Source organism: Nylanderia fulva, unplaced genomic scaffold (genome assembly GCF_048542155.1).
Source record: "Nylanderia fulva isolate GAGA-0341 unplaced genomic scaffold, ASM4854215v1 Scaffold29, whole genome shotgun sequence".
Taxonomy (NCBI): Eukaryota; Metazoa; Arthropoda; class Insecta; order Hymenoptera; family Formicidae; genus Nylanderia; species Nylanderia fulva.
In genome coordinates, this window is record NW_028190358.1 from 2,790,522 (window position 1) to 2,810,224 (window position 19,703).

At 38.4% G+C, this 19,703-nt stretch overlaps 2 protein-coding genes across 5 annotated transcripts in view; one reads left to right on the forward strand and one right to left on the reverse strand.

Annotated features, from left to right (window-relative positions):
• The window catches only part of LOC114945841 (uncharacterized), a 148,313-nt gene extending 133,755 nt beyond the window's left edge, over positions 1-14,558 (forward strand). For all 4 annotated transcript variants that reach the window (XM_029322163.2, XM_029322165.2, XM_085484101.1 and 1 more), the window contains 8 exons: positions 6,138-6,294; positions 7,226-7,442; positions 7,854-7,952; positions 8,130-8,288; positions 8,404-8,542; positions 8,626-8,941; positions 9,059-9,188; positions 9,354-14,558. In XM_029322163.2, the coding sequence (XP_029177996.1) occupies positions 6,138-6,294; positions 7,226-7,442; positions 7,854-7,952; positions 8,130-8,288; positions 8,404-8,542; positions 8,626-8,941; positions 9,059-9,188; positions 9,354-9,840 (1,704 nt within the window). In that variant the 3' untranslated portion in view covers positions 9,841-14,558. The remainder of the gene's footprint in view (positions 1-6,137; positions 6,295-7,225; positions 7,443-7,853; positions 7,953-8,129; positions 8,289-8,403; positions 8,543-8,625; positions 8,942-9,058; positions 9,189-9,353) is intronic.
• A 132-nt stretch (positions 14,559-14,690) lies between these two features.
• LOC114945840 (coiled-coil domain-containing protein 43) lies at positions 14,691-16,596 on the reverse strand. The gene is made up of 3 exons (XM_085484107.1): positions 16,211-16,596; positions 15,404-15,795; positions 14,691-15,310 (listed from the first exon to the last, which is right to left on the reverse strand). The coding sequence occupies exons 1-3, from the start codon at positions 16,373-16,375 to the stop codon at positions 15,238-15,240; spliced, it is 630 nt and encodes a 209-aa protein (XP_085340233.1). The 5' UTR covers positions 16,376-16,596; the 3' UTR covers positions 14,691-15,237.
• Positions 16,597-19,703: the final 3,107 nt, after the last annotated feature.

Genomic DNA, 19,703 nt, shown 5'->3' on the forward strand with positions numbered 1-19,703 from the left:
TACGCGTGGTTGCCTGGCAAAAATACCGGTTGGTCGCGTTCTTTTGCTCCGCGAAAAAGAAGCGATCGGCTATGTGTAACTCTTATGCAATAATAACGGCCAGGATGTGCAACCTGTAACACGGGTGCGTAGGTGCGTTACAACTTTCGATCGAAATCGAGTCATGACGACAAGTTGCAGTGTTCAGCAAGTGTGTCAATGATAGCGTGTCGGAGGATATCGTCCGGATGATATCTTCTCTCCGGGAACGGAAACGCTTCTTTTTTTTTTTTAAGCCGGAACCGCGTGATTGAGCGAAAAAGAGAAATTGTGCGGAAAGAGAAAAGCACTTTTAAACGAGCTTCGCGGGATTTTATTCGCTTTCGTTGATTTGTGCTTTAAATTGTATGTAACCACTTGGCGCAAAATGGCGATTAACGTGATTTAACCGTGATTAATGATTTAATCATATTTCAACGTTAAACTGAGGTAGATTATATAGATTAAAGGTATATAACAAGGTATGCGGATATATACGTATCGTATGGAAGGGGAGATCAAACCGGGATAATATTTCCAAAAGTTCAGATATCTGACCTATCTAACGAGGGGGATATATGTACGGCGCGGATTTTTCTTTCTATTTTGCGTTATTTTAATAGAACCGGCAGCTTCACGGTATATGCGATGGTTAATAAATCCTCCGTGTAATCGGTAATCGCGCCGGGGGAGGCCGATGCATTAGGCTTATTAGAAATAACGCTTATGACGGATTTCGTTAATTAAAATACTAACGGTAAATACTCGGGGTATATGCTTGACCACATCCGACTTTAAGTTTAATCATGAACGCGGAAGTGCGCGTTAACTCCTGAAAGAACTCCTTTTTGTTCGCTGACTGGATTATTATGTTCTACATCAAATATAGAGAACCGTTATTTTAGATTGTTTTATATTTGTGCCGAGAGGGGCGAGGAGAAAAAAAAAAGAGAGAGAATTTTATCGTTCGCGCGAAATCGTTTTCTCTTTATATAAATGTTCGCTAATGCACCGAGACGCGGAAACGCGATTTAGTAATCTGGGATATTTTTAACGGTGTTTACGGTGGATATCGAACGCTCGATTTGCTTGGCAGCTCGAACGGAGTGATCGCTGTCCAAATATTAGAATGTTTAAATAATGTTAACTCTCGCACCTCGATTTTACAATCGTTCAGTAGCACTCTTAGGCGGCGGAATGCAAGATTTTTATTGAACGATAAATCTCACCGACTGAATGCCGCCGCCAAATCGTAACTACGAGTGGCACCTGTTCAAATAGCTGCCCATAGTGGATCCCTGTGAAAGAACATATTTTGGAGGAAGCTATTAATAGCCATGCAAAATTAAGTCGTTAACGTACGATTAGTCGGTGATTTATAATGTTTACTGGCAGCAGTTTCACTTCTCCCGTTCCGCACAAGACCGTATACATACATATTTGTAACAAAAACACTTTCTAATTTACGACTGAGGAATAGCTCGAACAGTTGCTCGCAGAGCTAATCTCGATAACGGAACATCGCGAAGAAACTTTTAACCGTTCATAAAATTGCACTCACTTCGATTTGATTAGATCGACTAGATTTTCTGTCAGAGAGAGTATCCTTCTTTTTGCCTGGAAATAAATTTGCATTAAATTGCAATCAAAATATCTATTTACATTACAATTTATACGAAGTAAAATTAATGCGTTTTGGGAAGAAATAAAAATATTTTTTTTTTAGAATTCATGTTTTCAACTGAGAAATACATTTTCTATGAAATATCTCGGAGCGTGTATGACACTCTCTCGCATGGTGAAACAGCGAACGGCGCCAATTTGTCAATCTCTTTAGCCGATCTGTCTTGGTTTCATGTAATTGGAATTAATTGATACGAATTTGTTCCACTAGAGAGATTTCGAATACGCGGCGTCAACTGAACGTTGACTTGTTTGAGCGAAACATCGACCAACCGAAAGTTTTAATGAACCACATTCGGCAAGTAACGAAGGAGGGAGAGAAAGCATACAGTTGTTCGCGGCACGTGCGAGATCCTCTTTGGAAATGATAATTGAATGAGAGTTATTTTGTATTGTATATATGTTTCGTCGAGCTATATAACATCACAATGTGCGAATACCGAGTGACTTCAACCGGAAGGTTTCTCTCGGTATACGCAAGTGATTTCGAATCGCATCGCTTTTACCTCTATCGCGCTTTACCCATTTGAATTATTTGCTGAATGAAACAAATATACGGCTGACGCTTTTGCAAACCCGCGCGATTCGCGGGTGGATGACACATGTTGATACGCGTATCTATAGCGGTTTTCACGCAAACTTCCTGTTTATCTCTATTTATCCCGCTACTAATATACACACATTATGTACAGGGTGTACGTATATCGTATTAGGAGTCAGTTAAAAGCCGTAGCTGTGGCAAGAAAATTTATCATCCGCACGTTTATACTTCTGCAATTGAATTCGCGTCGCGAGTCCCTAATTGTTCTCTCGAGGAAAATTGGAAAAATCCATAAGAGAAAGTGCGATACAATGACGCACGCGCGATGTATGCACGATGCATCGCAAGCACAATTAGCGTTTGAGCGTGCGGTGAAAACGCACCGCTGCACTATTGTTTGTGTGTATCCGCCGTCCGTTTAAGTCGCTTTCAAGGCGCTTAACAACACACGCGCGCTCCAATTGCACGCGGGTTAATGAGCTCTCCTCCTCTCCTGTGCGCTGAACACACCACGCACGTGGCCGAGTGACGTTTGCTTCCGATATATACATATGTACCGAGATACCAACCGCCCACGTGGCTCTCCGCGAAAGAGTCCCACGTATCTAAATACCGTGCGTAAGTACTTGTTGGACTTTATATGTATGCAATCGCGAGGAGCAGCTGCAGTTTCTGCGTTGGCGCGCGCATAGGTATTAGAAAGGCGGCCGCGGGAGATGTCACAAGGTAAACTGCATACATAACAGAAAGAGAGATGTGGGGAATTATTGTGCGCGATGCCTATCTGCGCGCGATCGGTAGATAGAAATACACGGTTATTGGCCGCGCTCGCTCTCTCGCGTCCTTGGATGAATTTCTCTCCTCCTTTTCCCTTCCCGCATATTTATATAGTTGATCTCGCTCTCCTGAAAACCGACCGATCTATTTTCAAGTCGCGCCGCGGAACAATGTCGCATTTATTGTGCAAGGCTGTTTCTTCTCCGTCTCCCGTTGTTGGCGTATCTCCGAGGGTCGAACTTCGGCGGATTCATTACGTGAATTTTGGCGGCGCGATTTTCGTGCGTGTTATTTATGCGTGCGTCGTGGCTTGGCAGCGAAAAGTCTCCGTCGAGCGACGAAGTGGAGAAGCGCGAGAGGCTGTGATCGATCAGGCACAGGGAGGAAGGCGAGAGAGAGAGAGAGAAACCGGGAAGGGGGATAAATGTAAGATTACAATTTATACGAGCGGCCTCCGGACCGCACGGTTATTCACTCTCGTGACTTTTTATTTATGCCGCGATCTCCCTCGTTCTGCATGAAACTCATCCGCGTATCGCCGGTCCGAGCCATGCAACGGATGGCCGATAATAATTTTTCATTACGCCAGGTCAGAGAGAGCCGCGACGAGTCGATTCATTTCCAGACCTGAATTTTTAATGTCCAAGTTTTTTTTACCGCGCGCGAAATTAAATCGCAAATCACATTTCTATCGCGATTAACGTAAAGCTGCGTCCTCACTGGAGCAACAACCAGCAACTTGTTGTTGATGTTCCATGTTTCTTAAAAAAGTTGCTAGTTGTTGCCGAAAGTTTCTTAAAGTTCCTTACTGTTTCTGATGCCAACATTAAAAGTTAGCTGCGTGTTTCTATTCAAAGATAAAAGAAAAGCAACAAGCGTTAAAGGAAGAAATGTTTCTTCAATGTGGACCTTCAATTTTCAGTGATACTGTCGCGGTTAAAATGGGAATAGAATCAAAACCCAAATGTTCCTGTAATAATGTTGCTTCAGTATGGACAGTGTTGTTGCAAGTTGACATATTTTTATCACATTATTTCGAAACATTTAGTAACAACTAGCAACTTTTAAGAAACATGGAACATTAACAAAAAGTTGCTTGTAGTTGCTTCAATGAGGATGCAGCTTACGAAACTTTTGGCAACAACCAGCAATTTTTTTTAAGAAAGTTGAACATTAACGAAAAGTTGCTCGTTGATGCTCTAGTGAGAACATAGCTTAATTAATGCACTACGCGACGGTTTAGGATCAAATCGACGGTCAATGCAATCGCGTAGATGCGAAGTAATGTAGAACTAGAAGAGACAACAAGGACGCGTGAGAGAGCATTCGTGAACCGTCTGGCGACCCTTTAATGAGGATTTATGCCTACATTCGTCTGGCCTTAATTGCCGTCAAGCCGATCAATTGACGCTAAATCGCAGTCGTTCTTTGTCGTTTACTCGCGCCTTTCGTATAGGACATAGATCAAACGCTTTCGTGAAGAGATCTAGAGTGATCGAGATTAATTGCGATGGAGTAATCATGATGTCCAATGCATGTATACGTGTTCGACAATGGGCTTCGGCATGTTTCGCGTGTGGAAAATTATACATCTGCCGATGTTGATGTACATTCGCGAAGGTAAACGTCAGCGATGGAACGTTATGCGAGAGTAATTGAGTATTCACTGCGGAGTGCAGCGGTTATTTCGATACTTTCTCGTAATACTGCGCATAAATATCGCTAACAGAACTACATCTGGAGCGAGGTGAGCTTGATATTAGCTTCGCAAGGTGTCTGCTCCCGGGAGACATTTAAATGCTGCGGAAATTTCCACATACACACGTGTATACTCTCTATTATTTATGAATAAATAAAAACTCACCGTTCTTTTTTCGATATGTTTTTTTTTATTACGCGTAGATTCAATACCTAGAAAAGAAATGCAGAAAGAATTGTCTGATAAAATATTTTACGACCTTTCTGGAATATTTGATCTCTTCGTCTACAGAGTACATCGCGATAATTTATCCCCTCGTTATTTTGCAAAGGTTTATGTTCCTCTGTAGACTCACATATATGCTAAGATATATTTTTCATAAATATATATTTCCTGGCGCCGGATGTGCTTGCTACCGGCAACAGGCATCATCATCCGAGATCGATCGCCGACGCGTTCGGTCGTATAAATATTTAACATCGGCGGAAGGACGCGCGAGGAAATCCAATGAAGGAGCGGAGACCCTGGCGCGTGAACACAACAGCGAAGGCTGATTGTCATTCGAGATGCATTTGCGACCGGTGACTGCCCTTGGTACGGAAAGAAGGCGTCGCTTCTTCAAGCCGACGAAGTTGCAACGACAGACTTCTTTCTTTCGCGCGGCGAAGAAATAATTGTCCGGATCACTCTTCTCCTTCGGTGTCATTAAACTTGTTAAATCGGAGGGGTCAGTATACACTCGATGCCCGATGCACGTTCTCGCACTCTGTGCTCGTGTTCTACTTTCTTTGAGAGATTATACCGCATCGCGCACCACTTTCACGTCGAGAAAAAAGCGTCGCCGCCACAAAAGCGATTCGGGCAATTTTAACGCGAAAATTGAACGCGGGATAATTGCGCTGTTATTTTCTCTTATGTCGATAAAATTGCGGTGAAACGTACGGAAGGTACTTCGAGAAATAATGGCTGGTGGTTACATTGATATATAATAATATATCGAATGTCGCGCAAGATATTCGCGGCTGAGACTTTCTCGTGAATTTGGAAACGACTCTCGTTAGGTGAAAATTTCCTGGAATGTTTTCCTTCTATTTGTTCAAAATTTCTATACGTATATGAAATAATTAATTTTATGTTTTAATTTTAGGATAGATATCGCGAGATTAACGATCCATCTCCTGTCATTAACATTTTGTTGTTGACATTTCGCACAAGAATTTACGACGAGTATAACGTTGGTCATCTATTCCCTTGAGATACTCGTTGATTGTAAAACATTGCCGCGACAAAACACACGTGGGTAAATAAATCCTCGAGTTTTACGAGAGTTCGCAGAGGTGCAACGACGTTACAAATTTTCATAACACGTGTAATTTCGACGGCTTTTATGCTAAAAGGAAAATTTCCCTTTTGTTTCAGAAATTCGAATTGAAGAACCCGTCTTTCTTCAACACCAAGCCAACCCGGGTGGATAAATCGGACAACAACAATGCCAATAACTCCAACAACACGAGCAACAACATTCACAGTATGCCGCTGCACGAACCCATCAGCGCTACTTCTCCCGAAGTATACGGTACGTGAGAACGCTATGATTACATGAGAATCGCGCGGAACCCTTATATGGGAAACGCGCTGTCATTTAAATTTGCGTCGTTGATCGAACGAATATTTAAGAAGCGGATATTTGAAAATGCAAAGCGTTATAACGGTGACGCGAATTACACGCAAGACTTATGGCACATATACGAAGAATATTATTCATATTTCTCGGAGAGAAAACTGTTCTCTCAATCCGTATTCCGCGAACGAATAAAAACATTTCAGTCTCTCATACACAGGCTCGTTAAAATATATTAACAGAAAATTTAATTTAAAAATCTGCAGAATTTAATGAAAATTAGAAATTTTATAAAGTCTTTGTAGGTGCAAAACTAATTAGAGAATGTTCATATTTTCCAAAAAAGTGGTTTTTAATTTATATATTTCGCAATTGAATAAACGTCTCTAAATACACAATTTAATATAAATGCATATGTATATACACGGGGAGAGAAAGAGAGAGAGAGAGAATTTTCCCTTAGAATTTAATCCTGAAATCATGGTAATCGTGGGACAATACAAAATAAAAAATATTAATATGTACATAGTAATTTTTACTAAAGTAAAATTAATCGAACATATTTTATATCTTATTGTGGTAGATATTAATATTTTTTATTATGGTAAATATTAATCAGAAAAACTTTCATAAAATTCTTCCAATGATTTTCAGGGTAAATTCTAAGAAAAAAAATTCTCTTTGTGTATACATAATCTTTTATAGAGGTTTTAAATATTTTTCTGTAATTAAGATTAATTAAAGAAAATGAAATAAACATACTCGTTCTAATATATTCTAACAGAAAAAAAATTTGAGCGAAACTGATAGACTTACATAACATTCTCGTGAATTCCTGAAGTATACACAGTCATTTGATACATGTTTTTGCTTCGGAAAAAAATAGCCGGGAGACTGCCAATGACGCCTCAGGAAGCAGTGAAGTATTACGGCTCCAGACTGACAGAATTCGAGCGCGCCGAGATCGAGAAGTACTCGGAGATCTGGTATCTGGGTCTGTCGGCCCACAAAATTCACGGCGAGGAGGTCTCCTCCCAGAACGGTGGCTACGACGACGAGAACGGCAGCTACAACAAGGTCCTGCACGATCACATCTCCTATAGGTGAGCGCGATCTACCTTTACATGTAATTATCCTCTTCCGTTAGCGCGCGATTTTTCTTCCTCTCTTCCTCTTAATCGTTATTGTTGCCATTTGTTCGGCGAGATCTCTCGCCCAGGCAGATCTGGAATCTCACAATTGCGCGCGTTCTTGCAATTCCGTCGTTACTCTCGCGTGGAGAAATTGCGGTGTTGAGAACTACGTCTAGTGAATTTCGCATTCAAATATATGCGATGTATTGCACGAAACGCGGTGAAAAATAGAAGAGTTTACGATGAGTTTTCTCGCGTGCAATAAATAATCTGCATGCGTCCAATATTTTTTTAATACTTTGCATATTGTACTTTATTGCTATCCATTTTCTCGCGCGAGTAAATTATCGAAAGTTTGTATGTGCATTTTTTTCTTCTTAGATACGAGATTCTGGAGGTGATCGGCAAGGGAAGCTTCGGTCAGGTGATTCGAGCGCTGGATCATAAAACCGGACAGCACATCGCCATCAAGATTATCAGGTACGCGGAAATGCAAGTACACAGTCATCTCGCGAGTTGTGACTCACTGCAAGCTATTATCCGAGAAAATTCCGCGTAATGCACGAATGTGTTATTACATCCGGCATTTTTCCATTCGCTTTCAGTGTCGTTTTCTTTATTTAAACAGCGTGCGACTTTCACTTTTGTTTCTTGCAGGAACAAAAAGAGATTCCATCATCAGGCTCTCATCGAGGTGAGGATCTTGGAACATCTCAGGAAGAAGGATCTGGAGGCGAACTCGCAACACAATGTGATACACATGCTAGAATATTTTTATTTCAGAAATCACCTATGCATCAGCTTCGAACTAATGAGGTGAGCGATTGCAAGCGAGATAACGATGAGTCAGATCTCTTTGGCGTATATTAAAACCGGGTTTATTAAACCGGATGAATAAAATAAAACGGTCGTCTCTCTCTCTTCGTTACAGCTTGAACCTGTACGAGCTAATCAAAAAGAATAGTTATCAAGGATTTAGTCTGAGTCTAATTCGCCGTTTTGCCAACTCACTAATTAGTTGCCTGAGACTGCTCTACCGAGAAAACATCATTCACTGCGATTTAAAGCCGGTAGGTTTTATACGGATGTATGACATTTGCCCCTTCATTCCGAGTTTTTCCTCTCTCATATGCGTTGTCTGTTATCGTTGCAGGAGAACGTGCTGCTGAAACAACGGGGTAGCAGCTCCATCAAAGTCATCGATTTCGGTTCCTCGTGTTACAGTCATCAGCGCGTCTACACGTACATACAGTCGAGGTTTTACAGGAGTCCAGAAGTGATTCTTGGTCTTCCCTACGGCACGCCGATCGATATGTGGAGTCTGGGCTGTATCTTGGCCGAGTTATACACGGGATATCCGCTGTTTCCGGGCGAGGACGAGATAGAGCAGCTCGCCTGTATCATGGAGGTCCTCGGCCTGCCGCCAGAGCACATTATCAGTCATGCGACTCGTCGCAGGCTCTTCTTCGGTAAGCTCGTGGCGCTATAACGAGTACTATAACGTCGGGACTTGGAGTGTTCCTAATGATAGAAGTGGGCGTGTACGGCGTAACACTCTCAAAGAATCGACTGTAAAATGATTACAGATCAGAAAGGGAGTCCGCGATGCGTGACAAATAGCAAAGGCAAAAAGAGATGGGCAGGTAGCAAGAACCTCTCAATGGCTCTTCGGTGTTCCGACATGCTATTCGTAAACTTCGTTAGCAGATGCCTCGAGTAAGTCTACAATATGCAGTGTTTTCACGCATATTATGCCAAAATTTCTATACATCCCGGAAATATTAAATATATGTACTTATATATTATATATTATATATATGGACTATATTATATTTATTCCTTTTCCTAAGTTTCTTAAATTTTCTATTTTCACATCATCAGGTGGGATCCAAAGAAACGCATGACCCCCGACGAGGCGATGCGTCACGAGTGGCTGACTTCGTCGTCCTCTTCGCACGTAAGCTCGTCGTCGTCGGCGATAGCCTCGTCGACGGTGAACGTGAGCGCGAACACGACGACGACGAGCGTCGAGACGTCGCGGGAATCTGCGCACTTGCCGCAAACGGTGAGCGTGACGGTGAGCGCGCCGCGGCAACGAGCAACAACGATGGAAGACCCGCCCTATACGATGTACCGATTGTACAAGAGTCGTAGCAAGTACGTTCAGAAGGTCTCGACCGGCACCGACGGCACCGACAACGGCGGCGGTCTGATGGTGAAGAGCAAGTTGAACGGCAGCGCGAGCAGTCACGCCCTAGCGAGTAGTACGCAGACGGCGACATCGAGGCACGCATCGACCGGCGATATCGTCGCGAGTCTGGATCCGAATCTCGATGACTCAGGCACGTTTCTGCCGCCGATATTGTGAAGTCGGGTTTGCGCCAGCCACTTCTAAACGCGCTAATTCGCACGCTGATGCGAACTAGCAACCTCGTTCTTCAGCATCGATGCGCGACATGTAGATGTTGTTTCGACGTATATCAAGGGCAAGCGCGATTTGAACGGAGGGCGCGTCTAGAACTGGCTGGCCGATTTCTGACATTAGCGTTCCCCGATGCCAAACGGGCTAGACACGTAGAATCGCTAGTCTCGGCATGTATCGAGCTATGAGGCCAAAATGACGATCTGACGATGGGAGAGAAGAGTACCGCGGGCATGCCGAATGACGAGCAATATAGCGATCGATTCGCGCGTTGTTTTTGGGGGACATTGAGACGATGTCACTCAGGTAAACGTAACAAACTCACGCGCGCGTTATCGTAGTTACTCGCGAAAACGTAGATTTTCCTGCTCACAGCGAGGATACCGGCAATTATTAATGTATACCGGTTACGTTTTAACACGGACCATCGTATTTAGCTGATTCGTTTATCTCGCGCGCACGTGTAAAGTGCACGAGGTGATAAAATTAGTTTAACGGGTGATAAAATCTCGGTCATAGATATTAACAAAAAAAATTACAAAAAATATTCGCAGGATGCGTAGTTTGTCGACGAACCCGCGAACGATTCGTCAGATGTCGGATAAAAAAAATTCGCGCAAAGTGAAAGAGAAAATCGTTTAGAAGCGCATAATATACTTTAAATGAATTACGCGAATATAAGCGACGCGATACGATGCGCATATCATCGATATATGTATCGTCGCGTAGAAAAGCGAAACAAATGTCGACACAACGATTAGCCTGACGTTGCAAAATAACGTCGGGATCACCATCGAATTACGGTCGCGCCGAAGATCTGTGAGTCGACCTGTGTCGCCAACACAGGGTCGCGATTAATAACGAAGCGTCAAGGCGAGGAGTAACATTAATACGTGAAGCATGCCCCAGTTTAACGAGGCCTGAGTAGTCTTATTGTGATATTAAACTACCACTGTCTTACTTAGATCTCTCTGATATTAAGAAGTAACGATCGCTAATATAATAATTTCAATTTACTATTAATCATTATTTTCTTATTATATCTGTAATAATCGCTATATCGCTACTATTATCGCAAAGATATAGCTGCATACTGAGGAATAATGAGGAAAATCGTCGATAATGGCAGAATTAACATACTTACATACACGCGTAGACATGTACAGATTGTAATTGCGCGTATTTTAAATCCCAGGAACGGCAACGTGCTAGTTCGCTTTATACAAAGTACTTGATAAAAAAGAGGCCCGATAATTTTTCAATCATTTCTTACAACACACCGCTCTTCTGTTGTCATTATATTAATCATTCGCGCGATATTGTAACACGCACTTTATTGTATCAAGAATTAATTAAATCTATTAATGCGAGACGCCTCTTCGCCGCCTTCGCGCTTTATTACTTATTTATATATTACTTGTGGCTTTCCGTCATTGATTAGCGATTTGTAATTTGATGCGAACCCCTTTCGAAATCACGAGCATTTCGCGATATGCAGAGGATTTGACGAAAAAATTATATTGTATAGAGTATCGTAACATTAGGCTACTTTTTAGACGTGGTAATTGTTCGATGTGCCCGTACCCATTCTAAAGTTTCGCAAAGTGAATGCAAGATTCTCGAACTAATAATGTTATTAATAATGATATCGTTATGATTAAAAACGTGAGACGCGCCCTGTTTTTGCCGTTTTCGAGTTTTCATCTCGAAACGATGTATCTTCAATTTTTTCACGTCTCTCTCTCTGTCTTTTCCTCGATTGAATCTTAATTCTATTTTATTATATGGTATGATACCATAATGAAGATCCTATTAAATTATCGTGTTTTACGTGTTACTATGGTCAAATGTAATTATTGAAACAAGAACACATGAATGAATACATCGATATTCGTAAATTACGATCACGTGCAAGAGACTGAAACGAATCATTATTTTACATTGCTAACAAACGGAAAGAGCGAAATTGTTCCTAAATATAATTCAATTCGTTCCCCAAATCGATATCGCTTCATTTCATTTTAACGAACTCGTCGTTTAGTTCCTTTTACGAAGCGCTTGATTCGCGGTAAGTTTTCGAACGTCTCACGCTAATAAATCGAAACGAATGAAATCGGATTTGTCACGCAAAGTTCATTTTAGAGCCCAAGAACTTTAGAAACAAACTAATATCGTACCAATCATAGCGGTATCGCGCGACATCATCGGCGAATGGCCAATAAAGACGGAGCGGAGGATATATTACATTAAGAATTACATATACATAAAAATATAATTCGTATGGCGAATCTGCCCGAACGAACGACTGACGAAGTAGCGCATATATACATATATATTATATATAATATTACGTATTACACACATACGATTTTCACGATTTGTGCGGCTTTTCGTAGTAGTCGCTCTCGACCATCACGAAAAAAATCTCGGGCGAGCATTTCGTTCGATTACTCCAGGCAAAAAGAAAAAGAAAGGAAGAATTGACGAGCGTCTATGAGGCGGCGATTTTTATCAGAGTGTATCAAATTAATTATTAACGCTCCTGAGACTTCGTCGCGGTCATGTTAGTGTGACGTCAGAGGCGAGATAGCACACGCTGAAAATTCTTAGATGCCATTTTTAAATGAAAAGATATTTAGATGAAATGCTACTTCAGATGGCTTTAGAGCACACTGCTGAAGTGTTGTTTCATCGAAATATCTTTTTATTTCGAAATGGCATCCAACAATTTTTAGCGTGTGTTGTTCGCCTCTAACGTCACATTTCCAACATAATCAACGAGAAGCCAGGAGCGTTAAGATGAAGATATGTAACGACGCTGCGTGCATGCGTGCGTGTTCTACATTAGAGATTTCATCTTCAGAATTAACGGGAGCGAATAAATGTCTGAGAGAAAGAGAGTGTGTGTGTGTGTGTGTGACATACGCGCGGTTATACATATATTTATCATTATAAAATATATACCATTGCACGTCAAGAGAAAAATCATGCAAAAAAAGCGAAAAATGAGTTTAGTCTAGGATGCATAGAGGATATAATTAAACGCGGAGAGAGAATACGCGCTTCGTCATCTACGGAGTCTCTCCACCCTCAAAAAACACTGTTCAATTGTACAGTCTTAAGTTTTTAGTTGTGTTCACTATTGTATACAGCGGGATCAAATTATATGTATGTGTATAAAAAAAAGAAACGTTGTGTAATCTGCGTAACATGTATCATCACACATACCGACCCACGCGCGCTCGGCACGCATGTGTCGTGCCTAAAAGAAACATAAGAGAAGTATGTTCGTGTAGCGAAAAATGCGCTAATAATCTTATGTTTTTGTTCAGTGTCGGTTAACTTGGATACAGGCCAAGTAGGTCTTTGTCTCTGGGAAGAGACAAAGAATCGATATAAGCTGCAATTGAAGTTAACTGACGTTAGCAAAATCGGGATTACAAAAAAATATATTTAAAAAATTAATAAAATAAAAAGGCAAAGCATGTTGTTAGATATCATCCTAGAAACAGCGAATTGGAGGTGAAAACTCGTGTTCGTCAAAAAACTGTAAGTTACTTGACTTTGTAATCTGGTCAATTCGTCATTTACGAAGGAATAGATTTGTATTGCCGTATTTCGGGATGATTTTTCAACATCGTTCCCGCGGACGGAAAAGAGTCAGTCGCTTTTTCTAGTCCAGGATGTAACGAACGTGCTCCGAACGTATACACACATCTCGCTCGAATACGATGGAGAGGAAGAATTATGCGAAAGAGATCGAGAATTCTCTCCGATTTTCCAGTAAAAAAAGGATGCTCCTCCACGCGGCGTGTATCCGTTTAGGTCAGTGTGTAACTAATTATCGAGTTTTAACGACGCGATTAGACGCTATCGAATTAAATTAGTGTAATGCGTGTGCGTGCGTAACTCTTTTTTCCCCTTCTCGCGATGGATTAAACACATCCTTATCCAAGAAGATATCCCTGAATGATGTTCATCGCGGAGAATCATCGTCGCGACGGCCTCGTAGATCATCCTCCAGTAGGACAATCATAGAGTTACGCGTTTACGCGATAGTAAGTTTTTCGTTAGGTAATAGATGCGAGAGAGATTCGTCTCTTATTTGCGAAGCTCGTCGATACGTAAAACGGATTCCCAAACGGGAATCGGATGACGAAGAGTCGTTTTAGATTATTAGACGCCGATGCGCGACGAAAGTTGCTCTGCGATTCTGCCTCTGAAGGCGGAAAACAGATCTCGGGGTAACAGATCACGCGGATAATTAAAACTATCTAAGGGAAAGGGAAGGGGAGGGGGGAAGAAGAACCTACTCTGATAAATGAGAGCGAAGGATTCACAGTGATTTGTAATTTGGCGTTCAACTGCGGATGTCTTGTTATAAACGTTAATAAGTGCGAGTTCGTCAATTTTTGCCCAGACTTAATTATAGCAAAGAGAGAATTGCTAAATAATAAATGATTATTATAATTGACATTAGTATATATGTATGTAATGATACGATACTGAAGCATCATCATCTTTTGTATCATTTGTTTGTTTGTTTTTATCTTACTGCGTTTGTCTTTCATTATTAATGCAATACCAAGATGACTCAGTTTCGACTCAGTATATCATCTTGTGTGTAAATATATACTAATAAAAAAATATATACACAAACGCAATGAGCACGTCTCGCAAATATATCATCCCCGCATTACATCCTTCCCTACAGGACTTATATTCCTTATTCCATGTAGTATTAAGAATTTTTAATAATATTAAATATTCCCTAAATTAAATATTTCAATATCATATCAGCGATTTAAATAGTTTATTTAACATATTAAATACATAATTCGTATAAGATATAACACAATGCGCTAAGCGTATCAAGAGACGAAAATGACATTGTATTCAGAACTTGAATATACATGGATTACGTTTTGCATTTAATAGTGAAACTATTAAATTTTTGTAGCAACAATATTATATATGGCATGGGGAAAGTTCTGAATGCAAATTACAAAATTATTGTTAAAAAATAATAAAAAAGGATAGTAAGGAGTATAAGTAACAAACCTTTCGCATGAGATGTTTTAGACAGAAGGCACAGGATGATCCAATATTATATCATAGAAGATATCTTTTTGTGATGAATGCGTTTCATATTGAGACTACAAATGCGTCTTCTAACGACATGAATACTACATACATATCGTTCTAATGAAATATAAGATGGATGACTTAAATAACTGTCGGAGATCGTTGCATGCACGACATAAAGATAGACGTATACGAATACAGCAGCATATATGTATTCGTTAATTTTGAGGTAAATCTTGCATTGCTTTTGTTTCGATGCTACCTTCGTCTTTCTCCTTTTTGAGTTTTTCTTTTTTCTTTCTTCTCTTCTTTCAATTGTTTTTGCTTTTCTCTGAAAGATAAAGAAAATTTATCAATTTTATTATGCTATACATAATAGGCACAAACATATTTATTGAATATAATGCTACAATCATTTTGTTACCTGTCTTCTTTATCTTTCTCTTTCTTTTTCTGGCTTTCAAGCTTGGCTTTTTCTCTCTTTTCTCTTTCTTGTTGTACAATAGTCGCTGCATTCAAATTCTTTTCAATTCCACAGTCTCCACCGCTTGCTCCATCCTCTTCTCTATTCTCTCCTTCGCTATTCTCCTCATCAGACATTTGACTATACTGTGCTAGTATAGCTTCCCGTATTCGTCTCTCTTCCTCTGTATAACTTCTTTGCGTCGTTGTAGGTAGACTCTGCGATTCCAACATCTTAGCCAATCTGACATCAACATCTTCCGTTGGTAGAGATGCTGCAGCTATATCTTTAGCTGGCAACCATTCTGTCCATGCACTTAAGATTTCTGCTACATGTTTATTAATATTATCCTCCTGTAACAAAATAAAGCTCTATATTGCAACAGACATTGCGCAATCTCATGTAAGCATAAAAAAAGCAATAATAAATGTTCAAAATACAATTCTCTGAGAGAGAAAGAGAGAGTCAAAAGTTTTAAAATCATGGAGAAAATCAATTAAACAATTTTATTCAAAATCCATACACGATTTTTATCGCAATCTCGCGTTTTCCACGAATGTTCCGACTCTACTTTTTCAATAAAGGAGATTGACACGGCGAGATGGATCAATCGCGAAATACGCGCGCGCAACTCGAGATCGCTGGAGAGGCGCGGGTGCGGAAGAAAAACGCGTACTTTCGGGATGACCTCGGGTCTATTTTGGACCGGCTGACAAAACGCCCGCTCGCATTCCTAACCTCCAAAACATAGGCGTAATTCCAGCTCACCGTTATTCCGGAGAGTATGCTCTCGAGCGCCTCGGTTTTCTCGTCCTGCGACTCGTCGCTCTCGAGGATGCCCTTGATGTACGTACCGAAAACACCCTCGTCCGTGTTGAGCTCTTGCAGCTTCTTGCTGAGCCAGGTATCGAAGGAGTTCGCCGTCACCGCCATTGATGGCTTTTTACGTATTGTCGGATTATATGTATATTCCTCTTCGTCTCGCGGAGATCCAGAATGGAATATGTTGACAGAAACTCGTCGCGCGCGAGTGTCAATCACATTTTGACACCGGACTTCGTCACTCGCCGACGAGCGAGTCGGTCATCTCCACGACGGCGCGGACATTGTTTGTCCAAAATTTCGCACCTTGCACCGATGGCTAGATATATATGTAGAGAAGGAGCCACGCACCAAAAGTGGCCATACCTGCAATTTCAAAATAATAATTATTATTATTTTAATTAAAATACAGAAGAGGCGATACATTTTTGAAAATATATACAATTTTTCGGAAACTTGTGGGAAATAAAAATGAAAAATCGCGAAAACGATCGGAGGAGCGAAATGTCATCACATCTGTATTTTTTGATAGATAAAATTAATTATCATTATTATTATTTAAATTAAAATACAGAAAAAGAGGCGATACATTTTTGTAAATATATACAATTTTTCGTTAACTGTGAGAAATAAAATTGAAAAATCGCGAAAACAATTGGAGAAGCGAAGCGGCGCGTCATCACATCTGTATTTTTTGACAGACTAGATAACACAAGCGCGCGTTTCGCGCGCGCCACACAAATTATTAAATTATAACGCATAATAGAAATTCAAGAATACTTATGTACTGTACATAGTAAAAATTCAAGAATAAAATTATGTACATATAGAAATTCAGCGAATTAAAATTATTTACATAAAAGATGTACGACAAATTAAAATTATATATACATAATAAGAAATTGGGCAAATTAAAATTATTTAGATAAAAGAAATACGGTGAATTAAAATTATGTACTTAATAGAAATCAGAAATTCAATGAATTAAAATTAAGTACATAATAGAAATTTGAAAATTAAAATTATGTACGTAAAAAAACTTCAGAAATAAAATTATGTACATAACAGAAATTCGACAAATTAAAATTATGAACATAATAGAAATTCATAAAATAAAAATTGTGTACATAATAGAAATAAGAAAATTAAAATTTCGGTGAATTAAAATTATGTACATTACGAAAATTCGGCATATTAAAATTATGTACATAATAAAATTTCGGCGAATTAAAATAAAAATAACGCTTCCCTGTCACGATAGCCCACAATGGTGCAAAAAATAACAATTATATGTATATATTATTATATATATTATTTATTGCTTATATAAGCAATAAATAATATATTATTAATAATATATATATTCTGTTTTTCTTTTATCTTTTGTTTATAAAGCTGTGTAAAGAAAATTCTAACTGTTAATGAAAAAAAAAACTAGTTGGAAATAGAGAAATTTTAGTAAATAAAAAAAATTGATAATGATTAAAATATAAAGCTTAATATGTCTAATAAAGAATTATAAAGATCAAATGTTAAACTCATATAAGCAAAAATTAATATATTATTAATAATCATTTTCTATTTTCTACAATTGCTCTATTATAAATTAGTTTTTTCTTTATTTACAATTAGAATTCTCCTTTACACAGCTTTATAAACAAAAAATAAACAAAAGAAACATAAAATAACATATTCGTTTTGCACATTTATGCTATTAATCTAAAAATATTAGACAAAAGAAATATTTTATCTTTAAAAAAAAATCCTAAAATAAAGCAATCGACTAACATAATACATAAGATTGGGTATCTAATCATCAAATAAATTCTAAAGTTCTGCAAGCATTTTACTCGAGAAGCAAGCTTTTGCATCGCCAGATTCATAATGCAAACTATCGTTATTTGATTGTGAACAACTAAAACGTTTAATATTAGGTGTTAGTAAACAGCTCATACGTGATTTTAAAGCCAAGTATTCCCTCAAAGGTCTCTCTATTTTCTTGTCTGTGCACTTCTTAAATTATTATTATGTCTCGACATAATTTTAATTCATCGTATTTTTATTATGCCTCCACATAATTTCAATTCATCGAATTTTAATTATGTCTCGACATAATTTCAATTCATCGAATTTTTATTATGTATCTAAAGTGATTTTCGTTTCGCTTGTAGTTGTACGCTCTAGAAAATACAGTAACTTAAAAAAAATTGTCAAAGTTGATTTTCTTCAATTTTCATAATTTTCGACTTCTGCATTTTCCATATATATATTTTTCAATTAGGAATATTCTAAACAATAGGAATAAATGTTGAACATGACTGAGCATGTAAATTTTAAATATCCTAAAATTTGACACTTTTCAAATTTTTCTTAAATTTCGCTTAAAGATTTTTATTCGCACTTGGAAAAATCATATCTTTAATATATTAACGTAAATGTGGCACCTGAGTTTATAAAATTAATTTTTTCATACGAAAAACGACAGCATTTCAATCGCAAGCCTCGTCAATGTAAAAATCGAAATTTAAAATTGTGACCCAACTTTAAAATAAAGCAAATCCGATTACGCAGTATTATTTAATATTGTTTCTAATTGTGGGAAGTGATTTTCGTTTTGCTTGTAGTTGTACGCTTTAAAAAATACATTTAAAGAAAACTGTCCAAGTTGATTCTTGTCAAATTTCAAGATTTTCGAATTCTGCTTTTTCCATAAAGATATTTTTCAATTGAAAATATTCTAAACAATAAATATCGATTCTAAATACGACTAAGCATAGGAATTTGAAAATTCTTAAAGTTGGTCACTTTTTAAATATTTCGCTTCGAAATCGACATTGATCTATCTTCGCTTATTGTTAGAGATTTTTAGTCGCACTTGGAAATGCCGTGTCTTTAATTAATTAACGTAAATGTGGCACCATAATTTGAAGAATTAATTTTTTAATACGATAAACGACAGCATTCCGATCGCAAGACTCGTCAATGTAAAAATCGAAATTTAAAATTGTGACCCAACCTTAAAATAAAGCAAATCCGAATACGCAATATTATTTAATATCGTTTCTAATTGTGAGAAGTAATTTTCGTTTAGCTTATAATTGTACGCTTTAAAAATTACAGTAATTTAAAGAAAACTGTCTAGTTAAACCTCTTCAAATATCAAAATTTCGAATTCTGCTATTTCCATTAATATATTTTTCGATTGAAAATGTTCTTACCAATAACAATCAATTCAAAATACGACTAAGCATATAAATTTTAAATTAATAAAAAATAGTCACTTTTTAAATTTTTCGCTTCAACATCGAAATCGATCTATCTTCGCTTAAAGACTTTAAACGCACTTGAAAATGTGTTTTTAAAATATATTAATGTGAATCTGACAGCTGACTTTAAGGAATACAGTTTTATAATACCGAAAATCATAGTACGTCGATAA